General features: G+C 35.6%; 3 protein-coding genes across 4 annotated transcripts; all 3 read right to left on the bottom strand.

The window, feature by feature from the left end:
- Positions 1 to 4,797: 4,797 nt before the first annotated feature.
- Positions 4,798 to 5,895, bottom strand: LOC132164508 (AT-hook motif nuclear-localized protein 28-like). Its single transcript, XM_059575028.1, has one exon. The coding sequence runs from the start codon at positions 5,773 to 5,775 to the stop codon at positions 4,909 to 4,911; it is 867 nt and encodes a 288-aa protein (XP_059431011.1). The 5' UTR covers positions 5,776 to 5,895; the 3' UTR covers positions 4,798 to 4,908.
- A 3,767-nt stretch (positions 5,896 to 9,662) lies between these two features.
- On the bottom strand, positions 9,663 to 11,896 carry LOC132164438 (uncharacterized). Of its 2 annotated transcripts, none has more exons than XM_059574952.1 (2): positions 11,580 to 11,896; positions 9,663 to 11,501 (listed from the first exon to the last, which is right to left on the bottom strand). In XM_059574952.1, exon 2 carries the CDS (start codon positions 11,133 to 11,135, stop codon positions 9,798 to 9,800), a length of 1,338 nt encoding a protein of 445 aa, XP_059430935.1. In that variant the 5' UTR covers positions 11,136 to 11,501; positions 11,580 to 11,896; the 3' UTR covers positions 9,663 to 9,797. The 2 variants fall into 2 exon arrangements, with proteins under 2 accessions (XP_059430935.1, XP_059430934.1); XM_059574951.1 differs by having other exon boundaries at positions 9,663 to 11,476.
- Positions 11,897 to 15,713: 3,817 nt separating this feature from the next.
- Positions 15,714 to 20,549, bottom strand: LOC132164235 (uncharacterized). The gene is made up of 4 exons (XM_059574701.1): positions 20,238 to 20,549; positions 19,513 to 19,643; positions 16,719 to 16,823; positions 15,714 to 16,347 (listed from the first exon to the last, which is right to left on the bottom strand). Exons 1-4 carry the CDS (start codon positions 20,310 to 20,312, stop codon positions 15,933 to 15,935), a joined length of 726 nt encoding a protein of 241 aa, XP_059430684.1. The 5' UTR covers positions 20,313 to 20,549; the 3' UTR covers positions 15,714 to 15,932.
- Between the last annotated feature and the right edge of the window lie 1,991 nt (positions 20,550 to 22,540).

Raw genomic sequence — 22,540 nt, 5'->3', positions numbered from 1 at the left:
TATGTGCATAAATAAAACAAAATATATATTGACTATAAAATAATTAATTTTCAATTTACTTACAATATTTGAGAGGATCCTATCACTATCGGAATTGAATAGGGGAGAGAGAGGCTTAGAACCGCAACCCATTAAGGTATTACTTCATTCAAACAATTATTAAATAGAAGAAGATCCAGTTATATTCAAGATGTTGGGGCTGTTATGGAAAGGGCTGGTGATCGGTTTATAAGTGTGAGAAAAAATCTCATCTCTTGATCTAGTTTTTGGGTTGAAATAGGCCTCAAAACCACCTAACACTGGTATTAGAGCCTTGATTCAACCAACAAGTCTCGGTCCAATAGTCTACGGGATAAGAGGGTTGTCTCTGTTCTTACCCAGGACTCGATGTGTGAGGAGATTATTGGGATTATCTCACATTGATTATGAAAAGGGCTGATGATCGGTTTATAAGTATGGAAAAAAGTCTCACCTTTTGAGCTAATTTTTGGAATTAAGATAGACCCAAAATCACCAAATACAAGAGCACAAAGTCCCATGAAAGAAAGCTGAGTGTACATAAAAATAAGAGGTGAATGACTAGTGACAATGATGGAGAAATGCAATGGGCGAGAACTAAAGTTTTTCATCAATGTTCCTAGGTCATGTTTTAATGGTTAATATTTGATTTAATTAGATTTAAAATTTAATTGTATTTGTTTTAAATTTGTGAATATGATGTATTTATTTATATTATAATAAGGTTGTGTTGTAACGTTTTCTGATCTGTAATTCGGGGACACATTTTAAATGTGTGGGTTTTCTCTTTGAAGTTGGACAAACTATGAAGTAGTCTGACAAATTAAATTTGACCCAAACAAAAAGTGGGTATCATCTAATTGATCCAATTATATATATGGTGATACTTTTTAATATATATATATATTACCACTCCAGAGAAGTTAGGCAAACCATACAAACTGCCTGAAGAAAATTCTGTTTCCTGGTTTTAAATAAATCATACACAAGAAGCTTCTAATTAAAAGTCATAAATACAGATCCCTCCTTCATATATAATAATGGATCCGGATCCCCTCCAATTGAGGGGATAATTGGAGATTCTCTAATTGTCCATCTGAACCGTTCATTTTGATCCAACACACTATAAAATGCCACGTGTTCCACTATAAATTAAATAATAAAATATCATTTAATTTTTAAAAAGAAAATAAAAATAATTAAAAAATAAAAAAATTTATAAAATAATATGGGGTGGCTTCGGCCACCCTCTGGGGCCATAGGGGGTGGCGTCGGCCATCCCCAAAGACTAGTTGGGGGCCTGGCCGAGAAGCCACACCATGGCCCTGAGGAGTAGCCAAGCCACCCCAGGAAAAGTAGAGGTGGCCCATTTTTTAACTGGTCTTTGGGGATGGCCGTGGAAACACCCCTAGGGCCCGAGAGACAACTTCCATGTTTTGGGATTGGCCTAGGAGTGGCTAAACCACAGGCTAGGGTGGCCAGTAGCCCCAATGCTTTGGGGATTATTGCTTCCCCTAGGGCTAAGGGATGGTTTGGTCACCCCATATTATTTTATAAAAGAATTTTGGTACACGATTATTTTATTTCTTTTAAAAAATTAAAATGATATTTCTCAACTATCTTAATGAACATATTTTATGTCGTTGAGGTAAAATGAGAAACGATTGATACTCAGACGATAATGTCACAGTAGAGATTGATCTATAATAATAAATTAACAGGAGGAGGTCCTCGTACGGCTGAGAACTCAAAACTAGTACACTAGAAATTTGTCATCAAGGCCTGGATGTTTGTGCAATGAAACCAAGCTTAATATCTTCAACGGCTCCTATCTGATTTTCTCTAGTACCTTTACTAGTAGTACTCTTGACCGAATTTTATTGCCATTTGTCACCGCCTTGTACGGCTCTTGGTAAGATTGTATATTTTTACACAATTTTTCTATACCCATAGGTAGGGATGAAAAGGAGAGTGGTTATTAACCGCCCATAAACCACTAACTGCTAACCGCTAATTGCCTTTATATATATATATATATATATATATATATATGTAGTAGGGTATTATCATATTACCATAAAAACTAAGTCATTTTGATTTTTTAAAAAGTTTTGTTAACTTTTTTTTAAAAAAAAAAATTAAAAATTTTTCTTTCAAAATCGGTTAGTAGTTATTAACCGTTAACTGCTGGTTAACCACCTAGTCGGTTAGCGGAGGTGGTTAGTGGATTTTACTAATCGCCTAAATGGTTACAGTTAGCGGTTTTAGCCAATAACTACTAACCGTAACAGTCTTTTCACCCCTAGCCATAGGTGACTCTTAAAACCACCATCGAATATGAGTTTATTAAATTTTGATCCACCTATGAGTATAGAAAAATTATGTAAAGAAATGAGTATAAGTGTAGCATTCATCTTCATTGTTTGCCCAAAAAAAAAACAATTTATTGGATTGGATGATTTTTTTGATTTTGTAGTTGTGATTTTTTTTAAAAAAAAGAAAATAACAAGTTAAATAAGTCGTGTCGTATCACCCGTAGGTCATGTCAAGGAAAGATTTGATTTGCTTAGATAAATGAATCATATTAGAGTTGACCATTAACGGGTTAAAAGGTCAAGTAGATTGACCCAAACCCGACACACTAACCCAAATTACTACCCCTACATGAGCTTATAAAATCAAGCGCATAATTCCCTCTAGTATAAAACTTACGAGTATCTTTGCTTCATATAGGAATATAGTTGACTTTTAATTTAGAAGGAAAGAAGACATAGTCACATAGACAAATGCTTTAGCTTTAAGTTTCATGATGCACAGAGCCCAAAAGGCAAAATGGTAACTCCCTTGAGCTTAAGCTCATCTCTTCCACGGCATGGATGATATATCTAACTTGTAAAGAGTCTTAACTATTAATTTCAAGAAGAAAATTGCTACTTACCAATTTTTTTCTTCAAAAATCAGTTTCCAAGTGAATTTTATGAGATGGTAACACATCAATTGAAAACTCTTAGTTCCTGCAAGTGGTAGGTAATCTATGAACTTGCATAGTTAAGCTAAATAAATTGATGATTTTTATATTGGTTTAAAATTTGAGAAGCGTGCTAATTTAACATAGTAACAAAAAAATAAGTTATAAGTTCGAACCTTAACTCAACAATTTATTCTTATTTTAATTAAATATATCATGTATGTGCTCACGAAAAGTGAGCAATAAATAATTAAATTTTATTATTTTATACTAACTTAAAATTTTTAAACAATTTAAAATTAGGTGTGAATATTTTTCCCCTTAGGAAAAACGGAGAACAGTAAATAAAGAGCGTAAATGATAAAACCCCTAGGAAATCTCTTACACAAGACAGAGAGCATGGCCTATTACTGATACAATTAGCCCTGAGGAGGGTCCCCAGTTGGGCCAGTTTAGGCCCCCGTACGTTAACAAAAAAAGCCTACAATACAAAATAAATGGTCACAAATTTACCTACTTACAAGTCCCAACACATTTATTGCTTTTTCCACCCTTGTACGGCAAAACAAGCTCTTTTAAGGACAAAATCTGTCGTGGAAATAGAAATCCAGGAAAAGCTTTGTCCGAACTTTGACCAGCCGGTGCAATTACAAATTTACAATGGGGGGGGTAAAAAGGAAGTCAAAGCAGCTTTTATTAGAGTTTTCTCTGTTTGTCTTTGCATTCCCCCGTGAAAATGATTCGGCCAATGGAAGGTTGACAAGTGAGCACTCCCAAGCCCTGGCCTTCTGCATATTTATCAGGCCTCGCGTGCGCCCACCGTCGCAGTCTTTCTCCAGTCACCTCCACAAACCCAATCACCATGTTCTTGCCCAGGTTTTCACCACTACTAGTACTGTTTCTTTCATCATTTTCCTCTTCACCCAAAGTTACCCCTCTCTCTATCTCTCTCTCTCTCTATCACATATATATATATATATATATATATATATATATATATGTGTGTGTGTGTGTGTGTGTGAGATAGATAAAAAGGACAAAAAAGCCAATAAATAAAAGAGCAGAGGTTCGATGGACTGCTGTGATTGTCACGTCTTACAGCAAAGTATGTTCCGAGTGTTTTGACTGGAATTTGGACATACTCTCTTCATGCCTTCTTAATGAAACAAATGAGAGTATACCGGCCTTAGCGGCGTATTAAATATCATATGATAATATGTATGGATATGACTCTTTCGTGAGAGCAGAAAAAAAAAAAAAAGTCCCTCCTCCATGCTCAAACAAAAAAGATGAAACACTCTGTAAACTGTATCATTAAAGATTTGAAAAGAAGAGAGAACTCAGTGATGATAAAGCTACCAGATTTAGTGTAGTCTAGTCATCTGAGTTCACGCATTATATATATATATATATATAATCATGATTCATGAACCCAGTTTTTTTTTTTTTTTTTTTCTTTTTAATTTTAATTTAAATTATATATGGTTGTTGCTTTGGAGATGGTAAATGGGCCCTTCCCGAGGGTGAGGACCATGGCATGCGGTTTCTGAGGAACACTGACAATCAGTGGCTGCAAAACCCAACAGTAAACAGTAGCTTGAAGCCTTGAACAGGCCCCTCCACCACCGTCCAAGCCTGTCTCTTTGGAGGAAGGAAGGAAGGAAAACAAAAAAAAAAAGCACTAGAAACTTTACGAACAAGAAAGTAAACAACAAAACCCGTCCAACACACAAACATAGAGAAGCTTTGGAACAACAACAACAACAACAACCAAAGTTTTAAGAAACATCTAGATTCATAAGACAAACATCTAAAGGAAAAACCATTTCATAAAGGCTACCAAAAATCCTCAAACTTTATAGATGTTTGAATTTGCATACTTCTATACTAATAATTTTTTTCCCTTCTTGGACTTGTAGTGATCAGTAAGGAGAGCGGGAGGTGGGACCCCAAGGCATAACATCAGGGGAAATCTGGCAGTTGAGTGGGGTAGGGCTAGCGACGCTGTAAACAGGCATGCACATGGCATTACTGCTCGTACTGCAACACTCGCTTGCATTTGCAGCAATGTTAGGCTTTGCTTCCTCACCAGCTTCATCAGCTTCGCTCGGAAGTCTATGAAACGCCGGGCTCGTATACGTGGCAGCCACCACCACCACCCGGCTCGCCGCGATAACTTTCCCGGCAACAATCCCTCCAAACACCTGCCCTTGTGCCCCTGCAAGACATATCCCAAAAGAAGAAGAAGAAGAAAAAGAAACAGGAGGAGGAGGAGAAGAAGAAGAGGGTTGTTGTTGTTGTTGAAATGATCCGGATAGAGAGAGGAGGCTAAAGGGTCCATGCAGGGAAAGGCTCGGCGCGTGGGAGACGGGGTGTCGGAGAGTCACGTTGGAAACGGACCCTGACCCGCTGAGAACAATGATGCCCACGTGTCGCCTGCGCGCGAACTGTATGACCGTCTCGACCACATCGGAGCCGGCGGAGATCTCGAGGACGACTGGCTTCATGGCGGAGTCGCTGTCTTTTGTGATGATAATGGGAGGCTTGGGCTTGTTCTTGGAGCCGGGCGGTCGGCCTCTGGGCTTCTTTGAAACCTCAGGCGTCGATCCAAACTCGCAGATGGCCGTGGTTTTCTTGGGCTTGGACGGTGGCGATGAGCCTGCTGGCCTTGTCGCTCCTGCTGAGAGATTGGGCACGCTACGAGGGCTGTGCTCCGAGTCGTCGTCTTCGGAGGTGTGGGAAAGGTCTCGACCCTGGGAGAGAGAGATTGCACTGCCATAGTCCGCCATTGTTCGGACGCTACAGCTGCTGAGCCTACAGAGAGATAGAGAGAGAGCGATAGAGAGAGAGTGTTTGAGCGCTGCGTTGTTTTAGGGGGCTTATGGTGGTCAGGTTTTGAGCTGTGGGGTCCACTCGGAGGGTTCAAAAGCAGAAGGAATTCAGTGAGAGAAAATTGATTCCCATATAAGGAGCCAGAGAGCGCTCAACTCACATTGGTTTGGTTTACACTGGCGACAACAATTTTATTTATTTTTTTAAAAAAAAAAAAAAATTACCCACTTTTATTATTTTATATATATATATATATATATGGAAAGTTATACTATACTACTACCAAATTTGATGAACATTAATATAGCTGTTAATTAATTCATGCAATTATATTTCCATCCAAATTTAAATCATGACGGCCGTGAATGTTCTTTTAGAATATTATAAATAAATATAGTAGTTCATGTGATTTTTAAATTGTAGATTTTTGACATTTATTATGTTTATAAACTTAGGGACAATTTATAAGACCCCTAAAATGTAGAGCGTCACACGACAGTCTAAGTAATACTAATTTTTATAAAATATAAAATATCACATGAATTTATAATAAAAAAAAATTATATTACCTCGAACATTTTGTTGAAAACTAAGGTGATAGTGTGGGAGATGGGTTTTTAAGTTTCTAACTTTCAATGATATCATCATGGAGGAAAATGCCTTGCAAATTGTAAATGTAGTCAAAGCCAAGCACAAAAATTGGAGTAAATTTAGGCATATAGTAGATGGTATTAAAAAACGAATGCGTCTGTTGAAAGGGACGTAAATTCAACGGCTCATGATTTGGTTAGAGAAGTCATTAAATATGTTATAGTCATAGATAGTGTTTGGCTTGAAGAAATCTCAAACTATATTTATGGTATTGTAATCAAGGAGTAAACTGCTCCGGGTTTATTTGTGTTTCTTCATCAATGAAGAATATATTTAATTGTTAAAAAAAAACTAATGTGACTATGTTTCTTATTGTTTTTTTTTACATATCTACACAAGAGGGGAGAGGGGGATTCGAACTAATGACATCCGCTTTATTAGGCGTAATTCCAGCCAATTGAGCTATCTCTTAGGGACCTATATTTCTTATTGTTGAGTAATTAATGAGATACGCTACACAAACTATCATATTAGTTTACAACATTTCTTAAGGTATAAATAATTTTTTTTTTCTTTCTTTTTTTGGTATAAATATTATTTTGTCATTTGCTAACCGTCAAAAAATTTCTTTATACTATCCACTTCAAAGTCGGACTATCCAGAAGTAGGGCCCAAAAGTTCCTGTTTTGTAGGGTCACATGACTCACATCTCAAGCTCTCATCTCAAGATGGACAGAAAGGAAAAAGAGGGGGCAAAGAAAACAAGGGAAAATTTCCCAATGTTCTTATTATTGAATGATAAAATTGAGAAAATTAGATCATTCTAATTATCTGATTTGTTTAATTTCAGATGTTAGTGAATCTAACATGATAAATTTGTTCTTCTTCTTCCAATAGTTTTTTTTTTTTTTTGGTAGATACAACAAAGAAAACATACTATAGATGACAAAAACCAAAAAAATGTAAAATTAAATACAAGCAAATCATCAGAGAAACTCAAGATTCGTTTGGTAAACGATTTTGTTTTGATTTCGGTTCGATACTGTAGTAAAAATTGATTTATGTGAAAAAAAAAAAAAAAGTAAGAGAATGTTGAAAAAATAAAAAAAGTGGGATAAATAGTGTTGTGCTAAAATCATGTCAAAACCGTTTATCAAACGGACCCTCAATTTATACAGACGTCTAACACCTCACTACTTCAAAGGGAGACCTTGTAAGAGAAGGTCGAGCGAAAATGCCCCTAGTTAAACTAAGGCCTGGGAGTGTTAATTAGAGAACCCTAAAATACTTAATTCCTGACTAGTTTTCGAGAAAACTAGAGAGGCTAAGCGGTATTATATACAACAGAAACAGAAGATGGTGAAGGTGAAGAGGAGGCACATGGATGATTCAAGTGGATAGATGAATATGCATTTGACCTCCAAAACTCCAAGCAAGATACGATAAAGGAAAAGGCAATGAAAGATAATCCAGTCCAAGAAGACTGGTGGCAGTGATGTCATGTGGAAGGGGGTGATCCTCTAGCATGGTAGCTGGTCTAGGAGTGTTTGTTTTTTTCCTCTTCCAAGTTCATTCTTAGTAGGACAAAGTAGGACACAAGTAAACCACTTAGAATTACTCTTTCACTTGTGTGAGAGGAAATGATTGAGATTCTCTAAAATTTTTTTAAAATTTGAGATTTTCAAATTCATAAATTTCAGTCGCTTATTTCATCTAAACATTTAAAATAAGCCATGTTTTAGCATTTAATGAGGAAGCTACTCTCAAGGATTTAATAAGCCATGTTTCCTCATTAAATGTTAAACATGGTTTATTTTAGACTCTTAGATGAAATGAATGACTGCTATTTATGAATTTGAAAATCTTAAATTTAAAAAAAATTCTATGGGATCTTAATCCGAGGGGGGGAGGACTATGATGCACTTAAGAACATAAGAAAACTTCATTAATTCTTTAGAAAAAATAAAAGTGAAAAATAAATAAATAAATAAAAACAAAATCTCTCTTAATCTTTCCCTTACTTTAGTTCTCTTAAAAATCTAGATCTCCAAAAATTTAAAATATCTCCCCAAAAGTTTGAAAAATCTCATGAGCTCCCAAAAAATTTAAAAAGTCCCCTCTAACCCCACAAAAAATATGAAGAACACCCGTAACACCTTCAACATTTCTTTAAAAAAAAAAAAAAAAAAAAGTTTCAGCTCAGCCACTGCCCTTCAATCTTCGCACGCCCCCATCCTTTTGGAGCCGCCACCACCACCAACTCTTTAGCCTCCCAGATCTCTACATTATCTCTTGTCTCCCCCATGTTGGCAATTGAGAGAGATCCAATGCTTGCTGCTTTTCTTTAGGCGACAAATGACAATGAATAGCATTTATAAATTTTCTCGTACTCTTTATCCCCAATGTAGTTCCAATGACAGTCTGTTTGTGGTTTATAACATGGTACCTAGCTAGGTAGTTGACTAGGTATCTCACTGCTTATCACATTTTCTCACTATACTTGACAACAATAATACATACTGTTGCTGACAGGATATGTAAGCTTAGAATATTAGGTTTCACCATCACTATGTTGGCCATTGTTCACTACTGCACTAGTAACAGTAGCTTTCGGATTTCAATCTTTGCAATGGGGGCGGAACTAGAAAAATAATTTCAGCTTTTTTTTGTTGACATTTTTAAATATTTGGAGGGGCCAAAACCCTTAAGGCTAGGGTGGTTTCGCTCCCGGATGCAATAGGACAACCCATGTAAGAGCATGGAGTTGTTAGAGAGATGACGCCGGTCGATGGATTCATGTGTATAATTCAAAGCAAATTGATGAAAATAAAGTTGTGTGCAATTCAAAGCAAAATGGAGATGAAACAATCTCATCTGCTCAACAGAGTAATTGCAAGCAGAGTAACAACAATATCCTGGTTAGGTATGCAAATCTAAAATAGCTAGAGCAAGTTTCCTGTAAATCACACATGTCCAACCTCTCATGTCCAACCTCTTGTCCGAACAAGTGAAGCTGTCGTTCAATAGGGCAACACCTATTGCACTGAATCCCTGATCAACTGCTTCCTCAGTGCTTTAAAAGCAAAGAATTTTAACCACGCAAACAAAGTATACCACAAATGATAATCATATTTCCATATGCTCTAGACTCAATTACATGCGGCTAAAGTCGAGTTATTCAAGTTAATGGAATATATTGCCACTAAATTTCAAGAAAATAGCCTCATTAAGATGGGAATTAAAGAGGTTAATAAGAGTAGAAAAAAACTGACATCTGACATAAATATCACATAAGAAAGCCGAGAGAAAGCCAAAGTTACCATAAATTAAACTCCATATCCAGCTATAGAACAAACTCCCTGTCAGATATGCAACATCATTTTAGAGATCAGAAGAAGGCCCGGCTGCCATAGAACACCCGGGATCCTTCCTTTTTCTTCTTGTCAGCTTCTAACTTGTTGGAGTGGTTTTGAATCACATTTCCATGGTCTTCACTTTCAGGTTTATCGAGATCCATTGGAAGCTTCATCTTTGCCAAAGACTCAGTAAACTGCTGCATGCTTCTCATGTACATGTCCACTATTTGCTGCTGCATCGCAGACTGCTCTGCCTCAAGATTGAAGTTCCCAAGTGGAGCTGAAAATACTTGACCAAATTTTGCAGAACCACCCATATTCCTATCCTTCTTGCTCTCCTCCTCTTTGCTTGTGAAATTTGACTCCTTTTCATCTCTGATTTCAGTCCCCTTCTTTGAAGTTGGAGTGTCTGGGCAAGTACAGGAGCTCTGGTTAACCTCAGTAGTGATTGAGATGTTGACAGAATTCGATGGCTCGCCGCATAAACGACTCTTTTTCTCCATTGAATCAGCAGAGTTTCTGTCATCGCTTAAGCTGCTTGTAGTGGAACTTAAGAAGCCAGAATTGTGTATGCTTCCATTTTCCTCGGACGAATTCCCGGTCATTTCGTGGTCATCAACAAACTGAGGAGAAGAACCAAGATGGAGAAATGAAACGAATCCCCCGGAATTAGCCCCAGAAGCAGAAACTTGCCCCGCCAAGTCGAAATACTCGGACACCATTTGTTGAGTCTCTTTGACAACATTAATGTCAGGGAATTCGATTCTCGAGTACTCTACTGGGTCTAAGATAACTTCTGAGATTTTTCGATCAAGCAACACAACTTCTGAAGAGATTGATGAATTGGTAGCCGACTCAGGTAACGAATTGGGAGAGGAATTGTCTGGCAGGGAAGTGTCTAAAGAAAGAGACAATTGGACAGTTCCAGCAGGGGAGTGGATAAGATCAGTGGAAGAGAGGCTATAGTCTTGTGTCACCTTTCCTTTGCCAGCAACTTGTGAAATTGGGACCAGAGCAAATCCCAGAAGCTGATCTTCCATGTAGTTTCTAACTCTGCTGAGCATCCAAATCTCACATTTTAGGACTGCATCAACTTGGGTGATTTTCATTCTCAAGTTCTCGTTGAATTCCGGGTTTTTGCCGCCTCCATTGATGACTCTAGTTGTGAGAGTGTCGTCTGGATTATAAGTAAGAGAAAACTTTGCATAGACATCTTGGTTTTCATAAATACATATATTGTGAATGTTCCTAGCATGATGAACATATATGTCAAGAATCCCCGAAAACTCGGAATCACCATCTTCATGATGGCTCATTACGTTTGAGCTTGGATTGTAGCGGAAACCAGTGGTTTGATTGAATGAATCCATCGGAATATAGCATTCAATGGGTGGATTATAATTTTGCTATCTTCTGTTTGATTTGCGAGAAAGATCCCAGAAGGTGAAAACAGAACAGAAACAGAGTTGATGTAGAAACTGATTAATCAATACAAACACATATATACAGTTTGTTTCTAATTCTGTTTCCTTTAGATATGCTGTGAGAACCAAAGTTTCAGTACATGAATTCAAGGGAAAGATTGAACACAGGAAAATTTTGAGAGAGAGAGATGAAACAAAACAGAACAAGACCAGAGTATCTTACTACCAGAGTGATTGACAGCAAGACATTGGAAGCCCTGCTCCAGTATCCTCCAAACTTGTAGGTTCTTGAAGAATTTTGACAAGAATAATCTATGAAAAATCAAGCAAAAGCATGGAAAGAACTGAAAGATTAGAGAGAGAGAGAGAGAGAGAGAGAGAGAGACTTACGGTGGAAGGAAGGAGCTTAATTGCTTTTGAGCAAGTAGAAGAGGTGGGTGTGGTAGTTGGTGGGAGTGAAGGGACGAGAGAATGAAGAAAATCAAAGCTGATGATGATTATGATGATTTTGTTATGGAGGATGATGATGTTATTGTTGTCTTTATGTCACTTTTGTGTTCCTTCTTTATTTTTATTTTTTTGAAGGGGGTGGGTGAGGGATAGAGAGATTTTCGGGGCTTGCTTTGCTTGACATTGCAGCTTCCACTTCTAATGACTTCTTTGCTCCACTGAGGGTATTGGAGGTCCCACTTTACCCTATCTTCATTATCACTCTCCTCACCCATCTCTCTCTCTCTCTCACAGATGCTCCCCAAAGCTTTAAGACAAGATCATCTCTCTCTCTCTCTCTCAGGCTTTAATGCAAGAAAGTGTCTCAACATTTCCAAAAGAGCATGTGGGAAACGAACAAGTTAATATTGGAAGGAAGTGGGAAAATATGAGGAACCTATCCTCTTCCCTTCACCTACAACTCTCTCTCTCTCTCTCTCTAGTTACTATTGGAAGGAAGTGACAAAATATGAGGAACTCTGTCCTTCGCCCTTGACCAACAACTTAATCTGCTACATGATTTATACTTGAATAAAGAAAAGAGGGAGCCATGGCTCACCATTTTATATGACTTGAATCTTGTAATTGAATTTGGTTTCCACTCAACATAATAACCAGCTATTTTGGTATGTTTGATCCATTTTTAGAGTAGAACCCAAGTTCTTTTAGGAAGGAATACTCTATAAGCCAAGTACCCCTTGCTTAGCATCTGCTTGCAAACCTTGTTTCTATTGTTCTCCTCTAATTTTAATTAAATATTTTACGCATTGAGTCTCATTTATTAGGGAAGAGTTTGAATAAGTATGTTAAAATATTAATTAAATTATTAAATCAATCATTTTTAGTTTTAGTGGGTGCGTCTTATTTCTTTCTTCTTACTCATAAAGGAAAAAAATGAAAATAGTGAATCAAGATCTAGATGATGGATCCCTATCTTTATCTCTATCCACAGAGATACCTGTCTATATAGAGATAAATCTTTGAAGAAATTGGTAATTTGACAACCACAATGCCAATAATATCATTCACGGTAAAAGTCATATAAGCCATAGACAAATTCAAATTATGCAACTGTGGAGTTGAACTTGATGGACCAAGCACATGGGACCCATTTGTGAGATACCAGTGGAGATTGTGTTTAGACATACTTGGAAGGTCAATATTTAAAATGATAATTCTTAACCATTCATATAAATAAATAAATAAAAGAAAAATAAAATTACAATCTCAATGGGGAACAGCTGCAATTGCAAGGACCTGACAGAAGTAAAAGGTCAGTAATGGGGCACATGCCAATCAATGTTATATTCTCCAATTAACCCTTTTGCATCCTCTTTTACACATTTTCTTCAAAGCAAATTGATGAGAATTTTAGGTATAGGTTTTGGAAAAATCATGAATTTCTTCTCCCATTATCCTTTATCAAAAGAGAATTAGAACTAATTTTATGAAAAGAGTGAGATTTATCCTCATAGTGTAGATGATTTATGAGTCTGAAAAATTAAGCTTGACCCATTTTGAAAAGCAGAATAAATTTCTGAAAGTTCTGGCCAATTTGGTAAAAGATCAAGTCATGTGTATGATGTATCGAGAATAAGACAATGCCACAAAAAGTGGCCCTGATATTATATTAGAATAAACAAAAGAAAAGTATATTGATTCGAACGGTATACTTCAGTGGTGATTACAAGCTTATTTATAGTAAAATGAGGCTAGTCAGAAAAGGAAATACAATGAAAAAAAAAAAGGGAAAACTTGACCAAGTTAGACATTATAAATCTAATGATGTATGTACGATGACATGACATGGTAACATACACCGTCAGATTCAATAAAACAAAATCTCAACCGTAAAATATTGGTGGGGTGGTTCCCTCAAAGGTGGACTAAATAAGCAAGAGCTTCTCTCTTTGAGTCCAAACCATTGTAACCACCTAACCTTCAATTATAAAAATGAAGATGGCTACGTTCCAACTTGCTCGCTCACATCTTGACTTTCTTGATCAATGGGGTTTAAGCATGTCAATATAATGATGAGTTTGGTGGATGATGTCAATTTTCTTTTTGAAAAAAAATGCACGGAGAAGACTGAAAAAAAAAACACTTACAATTTTCATTTTCTCTTTGTCCCGAAAATGAAGTTTAAGAAAGCAATACCCAATGGAGAAACATCTAGTCTTGGTGATTATCAACATTATCCAATAGAGAGTATGTCCTTATTGGAAAATTTCACTTAATTCCCTTTTTCAAAAATTTTCAATTTAATATATTAAATTTTTAATTGTTTGCAATGCTACCTTTCCGTTACATTTTTTCGTAGTGTCAGAATTACTAAAATACCCATTTAAAAAAAAAAATACAAAGATTTAAGTGTTAGTTAAGATTTTTGATGAAATTTGCAAAAATACCAACGCTTGAATCTGTCAATTTTTATTATAAAAAAGCATGGCTATTTTGAAAAGTTTGACGGGAAAAAACCGAACATATTAGCTAAAAATTAGAAATTTAATACACAAAACTGAGAGTTTTTAAACTTTAAATAATTAGAAGTTCAAGGGGTTAAAAGTAAAATTTTTTTTGCTTTAATGATATTGATTTGAGAATTGTCCTAGCTTTATTAGTAAGCATGCTGAAATGTTAATGGATTTTGTCGCCTACTTTTTAACCCATAATTGTACCAACTTTATTAGTACGCATGCTTCAGACGTTAATGGATTTCTCATCAAAGAAGTAAGGGCAAAATGGTTAAAAGAGTCTTGTTTAGCAAGGGAAAGAGCAAATCGATTAGACATTAGACATGGCTCATTGCCTCCCTCCTGAGAGCCCTTTGCACGACTCTTTGGAAAATCATAAAGTTACGCCTAGTGGATGATGATGAGGTGCTTTCATTTCATACACTCGCTGCTGTAATACCTCAGGGGAATTGCAACGCTTAAAAATGACCTCAGCAGGAAATGATTGGTGTCAAACTGTCAATAATTTATATATATTTTAATATTCTCCTACAAATTTAATGGTTAAACCATTAGATTTGTGGGGTCTATCATTAATTTATGTGGAGTTTATTTGAGTCTACAAATCTAATAGTTGATTTGTAAGATGATATGAAGGAAATATAGGCAAAATATTAATACCAATCATTTCTTGGATTAAGATTCTTACAATACCTCATATATGTCCGTGGTCCCCCATAGCATTTGGTGGATAGAAATGAGTGAAAACCATGCCACATCAGCTTTAGTAGATGGAATGTGAGTATTTGTCAAGTATATAACATTTCTCTCTCTCTCTCTCTATATATATATATATAGAGAGAGAGAGAGAGAGATGTGTGTGTGAATGAGAAAAAAGAGTTTTGTCATCTCATAAATTGTTTGGTAGTGGGTTGGCACGGTTAACATCTTAACTTCGGCTTAGTAGATGGAATGTGAGTACCTGTCAAGCATATAGCATTTCTCTATATATATAGAGAGAGAGAGAGAGATATGTGTGTGTGAATGAGAAAAAAGGATGTTGCCATCCCATAAATTGTTTAGGAGTGGGTGACCACCTCGGAGACAGAAGAAATTCAAATACTTATGACCAATTTGGCATGGTTAACATCTTAACTTCGGCATCATTATTTTTCTTAATGAAGGTTAGGTAAGTAGATTAGGTGGTAGCATGGAAAAGGGTGAAATACCCCCATTTTGATTAGCTGGCAGCGTGGACTTAGAGGGTGAAATACTCCCATTTTCCAACCAAGTAGGTCCTTTTCTTTGGGTACTCTTTGTCTACTTCAACTTAACTGTGTTGACACCAACTCTCTAGGTTCTATTTTTTGTGTTTTGATGAATGTTCTATGATTTAGATTGTTTCAGCTCAACAAACGGAGCCTAATTTTCTCACATATCATTTCGCAGTCGGAAAAACAGAAGCTTTTCGTTATTCTTTGCCTACAATTGTTGAACCCACATGCACCCAAATTCGTTCAAATGCACAAGTAAGACAAAGATGTGAAGAAGAAAGGGATATCAACGCCAGGAGAAGAAGATATTCATCACAACTGCACTGTTAAGACGTTATAGGATTAAAAATCTAAATCATGAATGCCTACATCAATCAATAATTCCAAACTACCATGTCATTATCTCACAAAGCTTTTTTTTTTTTTTTTTTTTTTTTTCAAGGTGATTGTACATTATTTCATGAAGTTAAAAGCAAGGAAACACTGTACAAGGAGACATCCAGCCCACGTAATTACAGAGAAGGCCTCTATGTCCTGCCCAACCTAATTAGACGCTCCTGGTGCTTTGCTGCAGCCGCCTTATCGGCTGCTTCACGTTTAAGTGCCCTCTTTGCCCGCCGTCCTGTTGTAGCTTTCACAGCCTCCTTCTTGGGTTCTCGGGAAGAACCAGCACCAGAGTCCTGGAAATTGGATCGATGAACTGGCCTCGCTTCTTGGCGTCCTGCCCTGACATATCCATTGTCTCCCCACCTTCGATTACCAATTCGAAGAGTCGACGAGCTACTGAAGTAATCTCCATCTAAATCATCTTCCTCGTCCTCATATGGATAATAATCTTCAGAATCATCATACACGTCGTCCCGATCCTCCACAATCAAAGGTTTAAACCAAGTGGCTCTAAGAAGTAGGCAGACACTCTCCTCAAACATGTAATCATTGATGCTGTTCATAAAGATATGTGTCACTAATCGCATCAGAAATTGAAATTACTAATTCAATCCCAGACTAATCCAAAAGAAAAATAACCCCCCAAAACAGTTGGCAACAGTACGCCCACTTAATTCCGCTCTCAGCTTCTCTTCCTTACCGACCATAAATCTCTCATCAAATTTCTGTTGCCACCATTATATTTCCAACCATTTGATTATATTTTCCCCACTATAATTCTTAAAGGTGTCATTCCTGAAAACAGAACTCCCTCATCTCCCAGTAAATATTATTGCATGACCATGTCTCTTTCTCCTTAATAATGCAGGATTGAGAATATATAATATATATATATAGAGAGAGAGAGAAGGGTCTGAAAACTCTACCTGCCATCAAGTGAACGATGGACGTTGAGGAACTCAAATGGATTTTTACACTGAGGGCAGGTTGGCTGCTGATTATATGTGGACCATCGAAGGATGCAAGTCACGCTACAAAGAAACAAATAATCAACAAAGAACACCATTAATACTAGAATGGCATCCCACTCCTTGAAGACAACATAACAGTGTAATTTGCAAAGCTTCTGTCCTATTTTATTCTTCATGTAGTAAGCATAGAACAACCAAAATTATTTCCATCGCCACAAAAACCCTGATTAATATAAGCGTAATGCTAAACTTACACCCATTCTATCACACTCACTTCCCACCGTTGACATGGCATGAGCTAAATGAAGGTATAATTTTTTTTTTTTTTTTAAAGTGGTCATTCAACCCATGCCACATCAGTCGGTATGAAATAGGTATGATAAAATTGGTGTGAAGAATAACTTCACTCTTTATATAAAGGAAAAAAGCCAAACAATGGGTCTTGAAATCCATATCCACCTCTCAATTTCTCCGAACTCTATAAATCACCATTTTCAATTTACCCAAACTTTGGACATCCAAGAAATTATATCCAACACTAAGTTTAGACAAAAGTCAAACTAAGATACAACCTCCCTATTCTACATGTTTGAATAGACTTTCTCTAACAATCCTTAATGAAAGGTAGGCAATTAGACTTTCTCTTACAATCCTCCCTATTCTACATGTTTTCAATTTTTGTTCTCTCTTTTCTTCCCATTTCTATTTTCACTAAATCCAAAAAATTGCCACTTCTCATGCTTACACCTAAAGCTTATGCCTTGACACGAGTTCCCCCCCAGAATATGGTAACAATAAAAATATATTATTATATATAATCAACAAAAGACAAAATTGTACAATACTTTTTATTAGATCCAAATAAATGAGGTTTCCAGTACCTCAGAAACTCTCCCACGTCCCATGCCCATGATTAAATTTTCTCACAAACTAAAACTCTTCCTTTCTTGGCCTTTTTTTCTTTTCCCTCTTGTGTGTGTGTGTGTGTGAGTGGATAAGTACTAAAACTCAATATTTTCGCAAAATCAACCTAACTGGAATTCAGTAATGTTCAGGGATCAATTTACACAGAGCAATACGGGATAATTCCTAAGTCATTTCATTCTTCCATTTAAGATATCCAGGAAAGAAGGTAGTTAAAATCCTCCAAAGAACAACAGGACCTTGTGTGTTAGCGCATATAGTAGGTAAGAAATGTTCAAATTCAATAGCATCTAATGATGATTATATATATTCCTAACATGAACTGTTTACACAGTTTAGAAATTTTAGTTCTTCTACGTTGTAGACTCTATCATGCAGGTAAAAACAATTTCCAAACATTTTAGTGAAAGAGAGTGCGGGAAATATTGGAATAACAATGCACCAAGTGGTCAAGATGTTCATTTAATACTAGCTCACATAATACAGATCAAAATTAACATACCTCTTATTACATTCCAGCAACCTGATCGATACAATTTTTAAACCATGTCTCAATAGGCGATACGAAAGCAATGAGGTTTTTAATTACTCTCCAACTTAAGGAATACTGTAGGCCTCATAGCATAGATGCAAAGCATCACAAATTCTCAAAACAAAAAGAAAATAAAAATAAAAATGAGAAAACGTATTCAAAAAACAATGTAAAGAATATTTAGAAGAATAAGCATAAATATGGTCAAATTTTGAAACAACCACATATAAATATCTTTGTTGCATGATTTTTATAACTTTGATTAACCAAAAAGATATGAATATAATATGTCATTATAGTGCACGTAACTAACTTTAAAACCAACATCACCTCTTTATTGTCATTTCTACATAGCACCCTTAACTACAATGGTCATCAATAATTAAATAAACGCCATCAAGCTTTCAATGGTGTACACAAACACACAAGTATTTATCAAGTTCAGAAGGCTAATATATTTAACCACAATTCGGGAAAACACATAAGTTATACACAAATATAGACATCCAACATTCAGGAAAATACATAAGTTATACACAAATACATATTTATTTAGTTCAATGTAAAATCTGTGACTAATGATAGGCTATCAACTGTATCCTCACAAAGCCTTCTATTTCTTGACTAACTTAATAAATACTCCGAATATAACAAATAGCATCAACACAACAAGAATCCATGTTTTATATGAGTGCTTAAGCCACTGTTCATTGCAATGCCTCCCAAAACCAATTGTAATGTTGCTCTACCTTTTTCTCTCCCTTCTTTTTAGTTAAATAAGGTATAGAGTTGATAATTTCTTCATCAGTTTAACTCTTAACATACAAACACAAATCTAACGCATAGATAATGCACAAATGAAGGTAAGTGTAGAACTATGACAACCATCTGCCTGCAAACATCCTCAAAATCTGTAGCCATGCCAAAACTACTAATCCAGCATTTACAAATCACATGCTTTTAATTTGTAACAATCAAATTTAACCAGACTTGAGCTTTCAGCGAATGGAAGACCAAAATTCTTATCCATGACTGCCCTCAAAAACACCATAAATATCGCTAAATAACCGCACTCATGGCATTAGCCTTTTAGAGGAGATCTAATCAAATGAAAATCAGAATAAACCTAAAACCAAATGACTAAAGCAGAATTGCAATTCCAGTAAAGAATTCCAAGATGCATGCAAACAACCATAATCATAACTTCAAAGGCACACAAAAAGTAGCATCACCAATGCGACATTATTTCCAGAATAGTAAAGGTAAATGGATACAGAGATTGATTAGATATACCAGTAAGCATGCTCGCAACCTTTTACAAGAGCAGTCTCCAGAAGCGCTATCTTATCCAAGCATATTGCACAGATCCCACCATGATTCCCACACCCCTTTTCCTCAATCTCTGATTTACTTTGCATGTCACCCTGTAATTCCCAAACCCACAACAATCACTCAAAGTTCCATCTAAAGATCGTAATTGAATATTTTGTTTGCATTCCAAGTTTCTTCAATGACTAGAATGTGCTGCTAAACTACTGTTCGGTTACTGAGAAAATACAGGAAAACAAAGGACGCAACTAAAAACTTCCAATCTTCGACTGTCTATCATTTCAGCCTCGAGAAACAACTCAACTAAGCCAAAGAAAATGATTTGAACTTTCTACCTCAAACAAATGCAAGCATTAGACACGGTCAAAGAATGCATGTCCTCACTTTCACGCCGTTTGGTTTACGAGAAAATGCAAGAATTAAAAAAGCTTCCGCCTAGTTTTACCGAGTTTAGGACCAAACCAACAAACACCACACCATTCAGAATTCCCTCCTTTCTTTCATTTTCTTTTCCTAAGCTTTCTCCGCAACCAACACCGATCCATAAAAACGAACGGAACATTTTTTTTCCAAAAATTAAAAAAAAAAAAAAATCTCAATAAAACACAATTAAACTAGATCCGCTTCTGAAAATCGCCCAATCTCAAACACCGATCGAAAGAACCAAGAACGACGAAAAAGAACCGTACCTGGTCTTGGATGGATAGCCCGTGAAGACCGTTGACTATCAGTTCACCGTTGATCTCGACGACTGAAGAACTCATGGTGCTAATTGATTTCGTTTAAGCTAACACCAACCGAAAAGAGAGAAAGAATCCTTTTATAGAAGATAAAAACAACACCAAAAAAATAAAAAATAAAAAGAGAGAGAGAGAGAGAGAGAGAGTTGTGGAGGGAAAGAGATGCCAGAAGAATATAAGAGAAATATTCTGATTCCAAAGACGAAAGGAAGGACTGGTGTGGTACTGGTTGGGGGTTGAGGAGGGAGGCCTTCTTTTGAGGGATCGAAGGCCCTACCAATATTTATTTATAAAAATTAAAATTAATTAATTAAAAGAAAAAAAAACCTTTTTCTTTTTTCTTTTTTTTTTTCTTTATGTTTTCTCTGCATAAATATTTTATCAGTTTGTAAAAAGTCGTTTTTGCCAAATTTGTTGGGGCTGCTGTGTGGTGACATGTCACCCCGTGGGATTATCTAATGGCGACACGTTGTTTGCTTTCGACCTTTCTTTCTCTGTCCTATTGTCTATTTGACCTTTTAATTTAGGGTTCAATATAAAATTTGTTCATGTGCGTATTGAATGAGGTGTCAAAAGGGATAAATTAATCTTTCTACTTTTTTAAGTTTAACGGTGTAAAATTAGTTTTCAATTCTACTTTAGTTAACCGAATATTTTATTTTATTTTATTTTATTCCCGGTTAGAAGCGGAGAATGGTGATACGATAACAACAACGATAGTTTCTGACGGATAATTTAATCAGTTCGAGACCACGCCCAATGAAGTGATGATCTTTAATTCAAATTCTCTTCCCCATTTTATATAGACATGTCAAAAAAGAAAAAGACAATAGCTACAAATATATACGCCTATTAGGCGGGACAAAAAATACCTCGATTCAATGATGAACCAAGTGCAATTTGTTTTTAGTGATGTAACGAGGCTAAGGTGGAGTCAGAGGACCAAATGAGAAATTAGTTAGGAATTATTTAATGATTGTCGAGTAATGATATTATGTGAAGATGATACGCATGGTGCAATGTAATTGGACCAATTAACTTTTTTTTACATGTGGCAAACCACTCACTAACTGGACACATAACTATAATTAGGGTCGACAATTTTTTACTCGATCTATGAACTCGACACAAAATTAAAAGTTAGAGTTAAAAGTCTAACCAATTTAATTAAATGAGTCAGATTAAAGTAACTTATATAGTTTTATACTAAGTTCCCAATATAACTCAAATCTGACCCATAAACACCAATCTTGCTACCCCTAGCTACAACTTAAAGTGAGTTTAAAATTCAAGTAATAACCAATTCGGGCATGGTGGGTTAGGTTGGGGTTTAAGGATATTGAACTTTAATTTTTTTTTTTTCAAATTGCCCATTTTTATTAGTAGTTTTCGTTAAATATTTTCAAAATTCCCAAAATACTCATTATTTTTTTTAAAAAAAAAAATTTGCAAAGATGTTTCAAAAATATTGTAAAGATGTTTATATATATATATAAGAAGAAGAAGAAATAGACGCTTGAATCTTTACAATTTTTTAATTTTTTTTTAATAAAAAATAGTTGTATTTTTTAAATTGTGACAAAATTTAACGAAAAATTTTAATAAAATGAGGTAATTGAAATAAATTGAAAGTTCGATATTCTTGATTGAGAGTTTTTTTGAACTCCGAGAGTACTTTCAAAATACGTGAAAGTTTAGAGAAATTTTGTAAAGTTTTTCCTTATTTTTATAATTTTTTTTTTTTTACATGTTCATACTATAGAAGGAGAATTCAAACTAATGACTTCTGTTTCATGAGATGTAGTCCTCAACTGATTAAGCAGTTATAATATATTGTGATATTATGAGGAAATAATACAAAACTATATGGGTTAATTCTAATTTGATTTTATCAATTACAATATATGCTAATATATTTCAATATATTTTAACTTGAGCTACCCCCTCGAAAACTCCTCATTGTCTTGGTGGTTGGGGCATATATGTCGTCAACTTTGGAAACAATGACTTGTACGAAAAAAATAAAATTAAAAAAACTTTGGTAACAATGGAAACGCGCTTGTCATTACGTAGACGTCACTGTAACGCTTTTATACCAAATCAACCAAAGTTTGGGACTAAAAGCATAAAGTAAAAGGAATTAATTAGAAAATAGTAATAATAATAATAATAATAATAATAATAAAGTAAGGGTCCGTTTGTGAGTGCGATTTTAAAAATTACATTTTTAAAAATTGTGTTTTTAAAATCGC

The sequence above is a fragment of the Corylus avellana genome, chromosome ca10 (genome assembly GCF_901000735.1).
Source record: "Corylus avellana chromosome ca10, CavTom2PMs-1.0".
In the NCBI taxonomy this organism is placed as follows: domain Eukaryota; kingdom Viridiplantae; phylum Streptophyta; class Magnoliopsida; order Fagales; family Betulaceae; genus Corylus; species Corylus avellana.
The sequence above is the reverse complement of the archived record's forward strand: the minus strand, read 5'-3'. Positions and strand labels throughout refer to the sequence as shown.

Excerpts from the sequence above, each read along its gene's own strand:
- LOC132164508 (XM_059575028.1), bottom strand. The coding sequence starts at position 5,775 with ATGGCGGACTATGGCAGTGCAATCTCTCTCTCCCAGGGTCGAGACCTT.
- LOC132164438 (XM_059574952.1), bottom strand. The coding sequence starts at position 11,135 with ATGGATTCATTCAATCAAACCACTGGTTTCCGCTACAATCCAAGCTCA.
- LOC132164235 (XM_059574701.1), bottom strand. The coding sequence starts at position 20,312 with ATGAGTTCTTCAGTCGTCGAGATCAACGGTGAACTGATAGTCAACGGT. Across the intron at positions 19,644-20,237 it reads GGCTATCCATCCAAGACCAG|GGTGACATGCAAAGTAAATC; the intron begins GTACGGTTCTTT and ends TGGGAATTACAG. Across the intron at positions 16,348-16,718 it reads CATCGTTCACTTGATGGCAG|CATCAATGATTACATGTTTG; the intron begins GTAGAGTTTTCA and ends CTTTATGAACAG.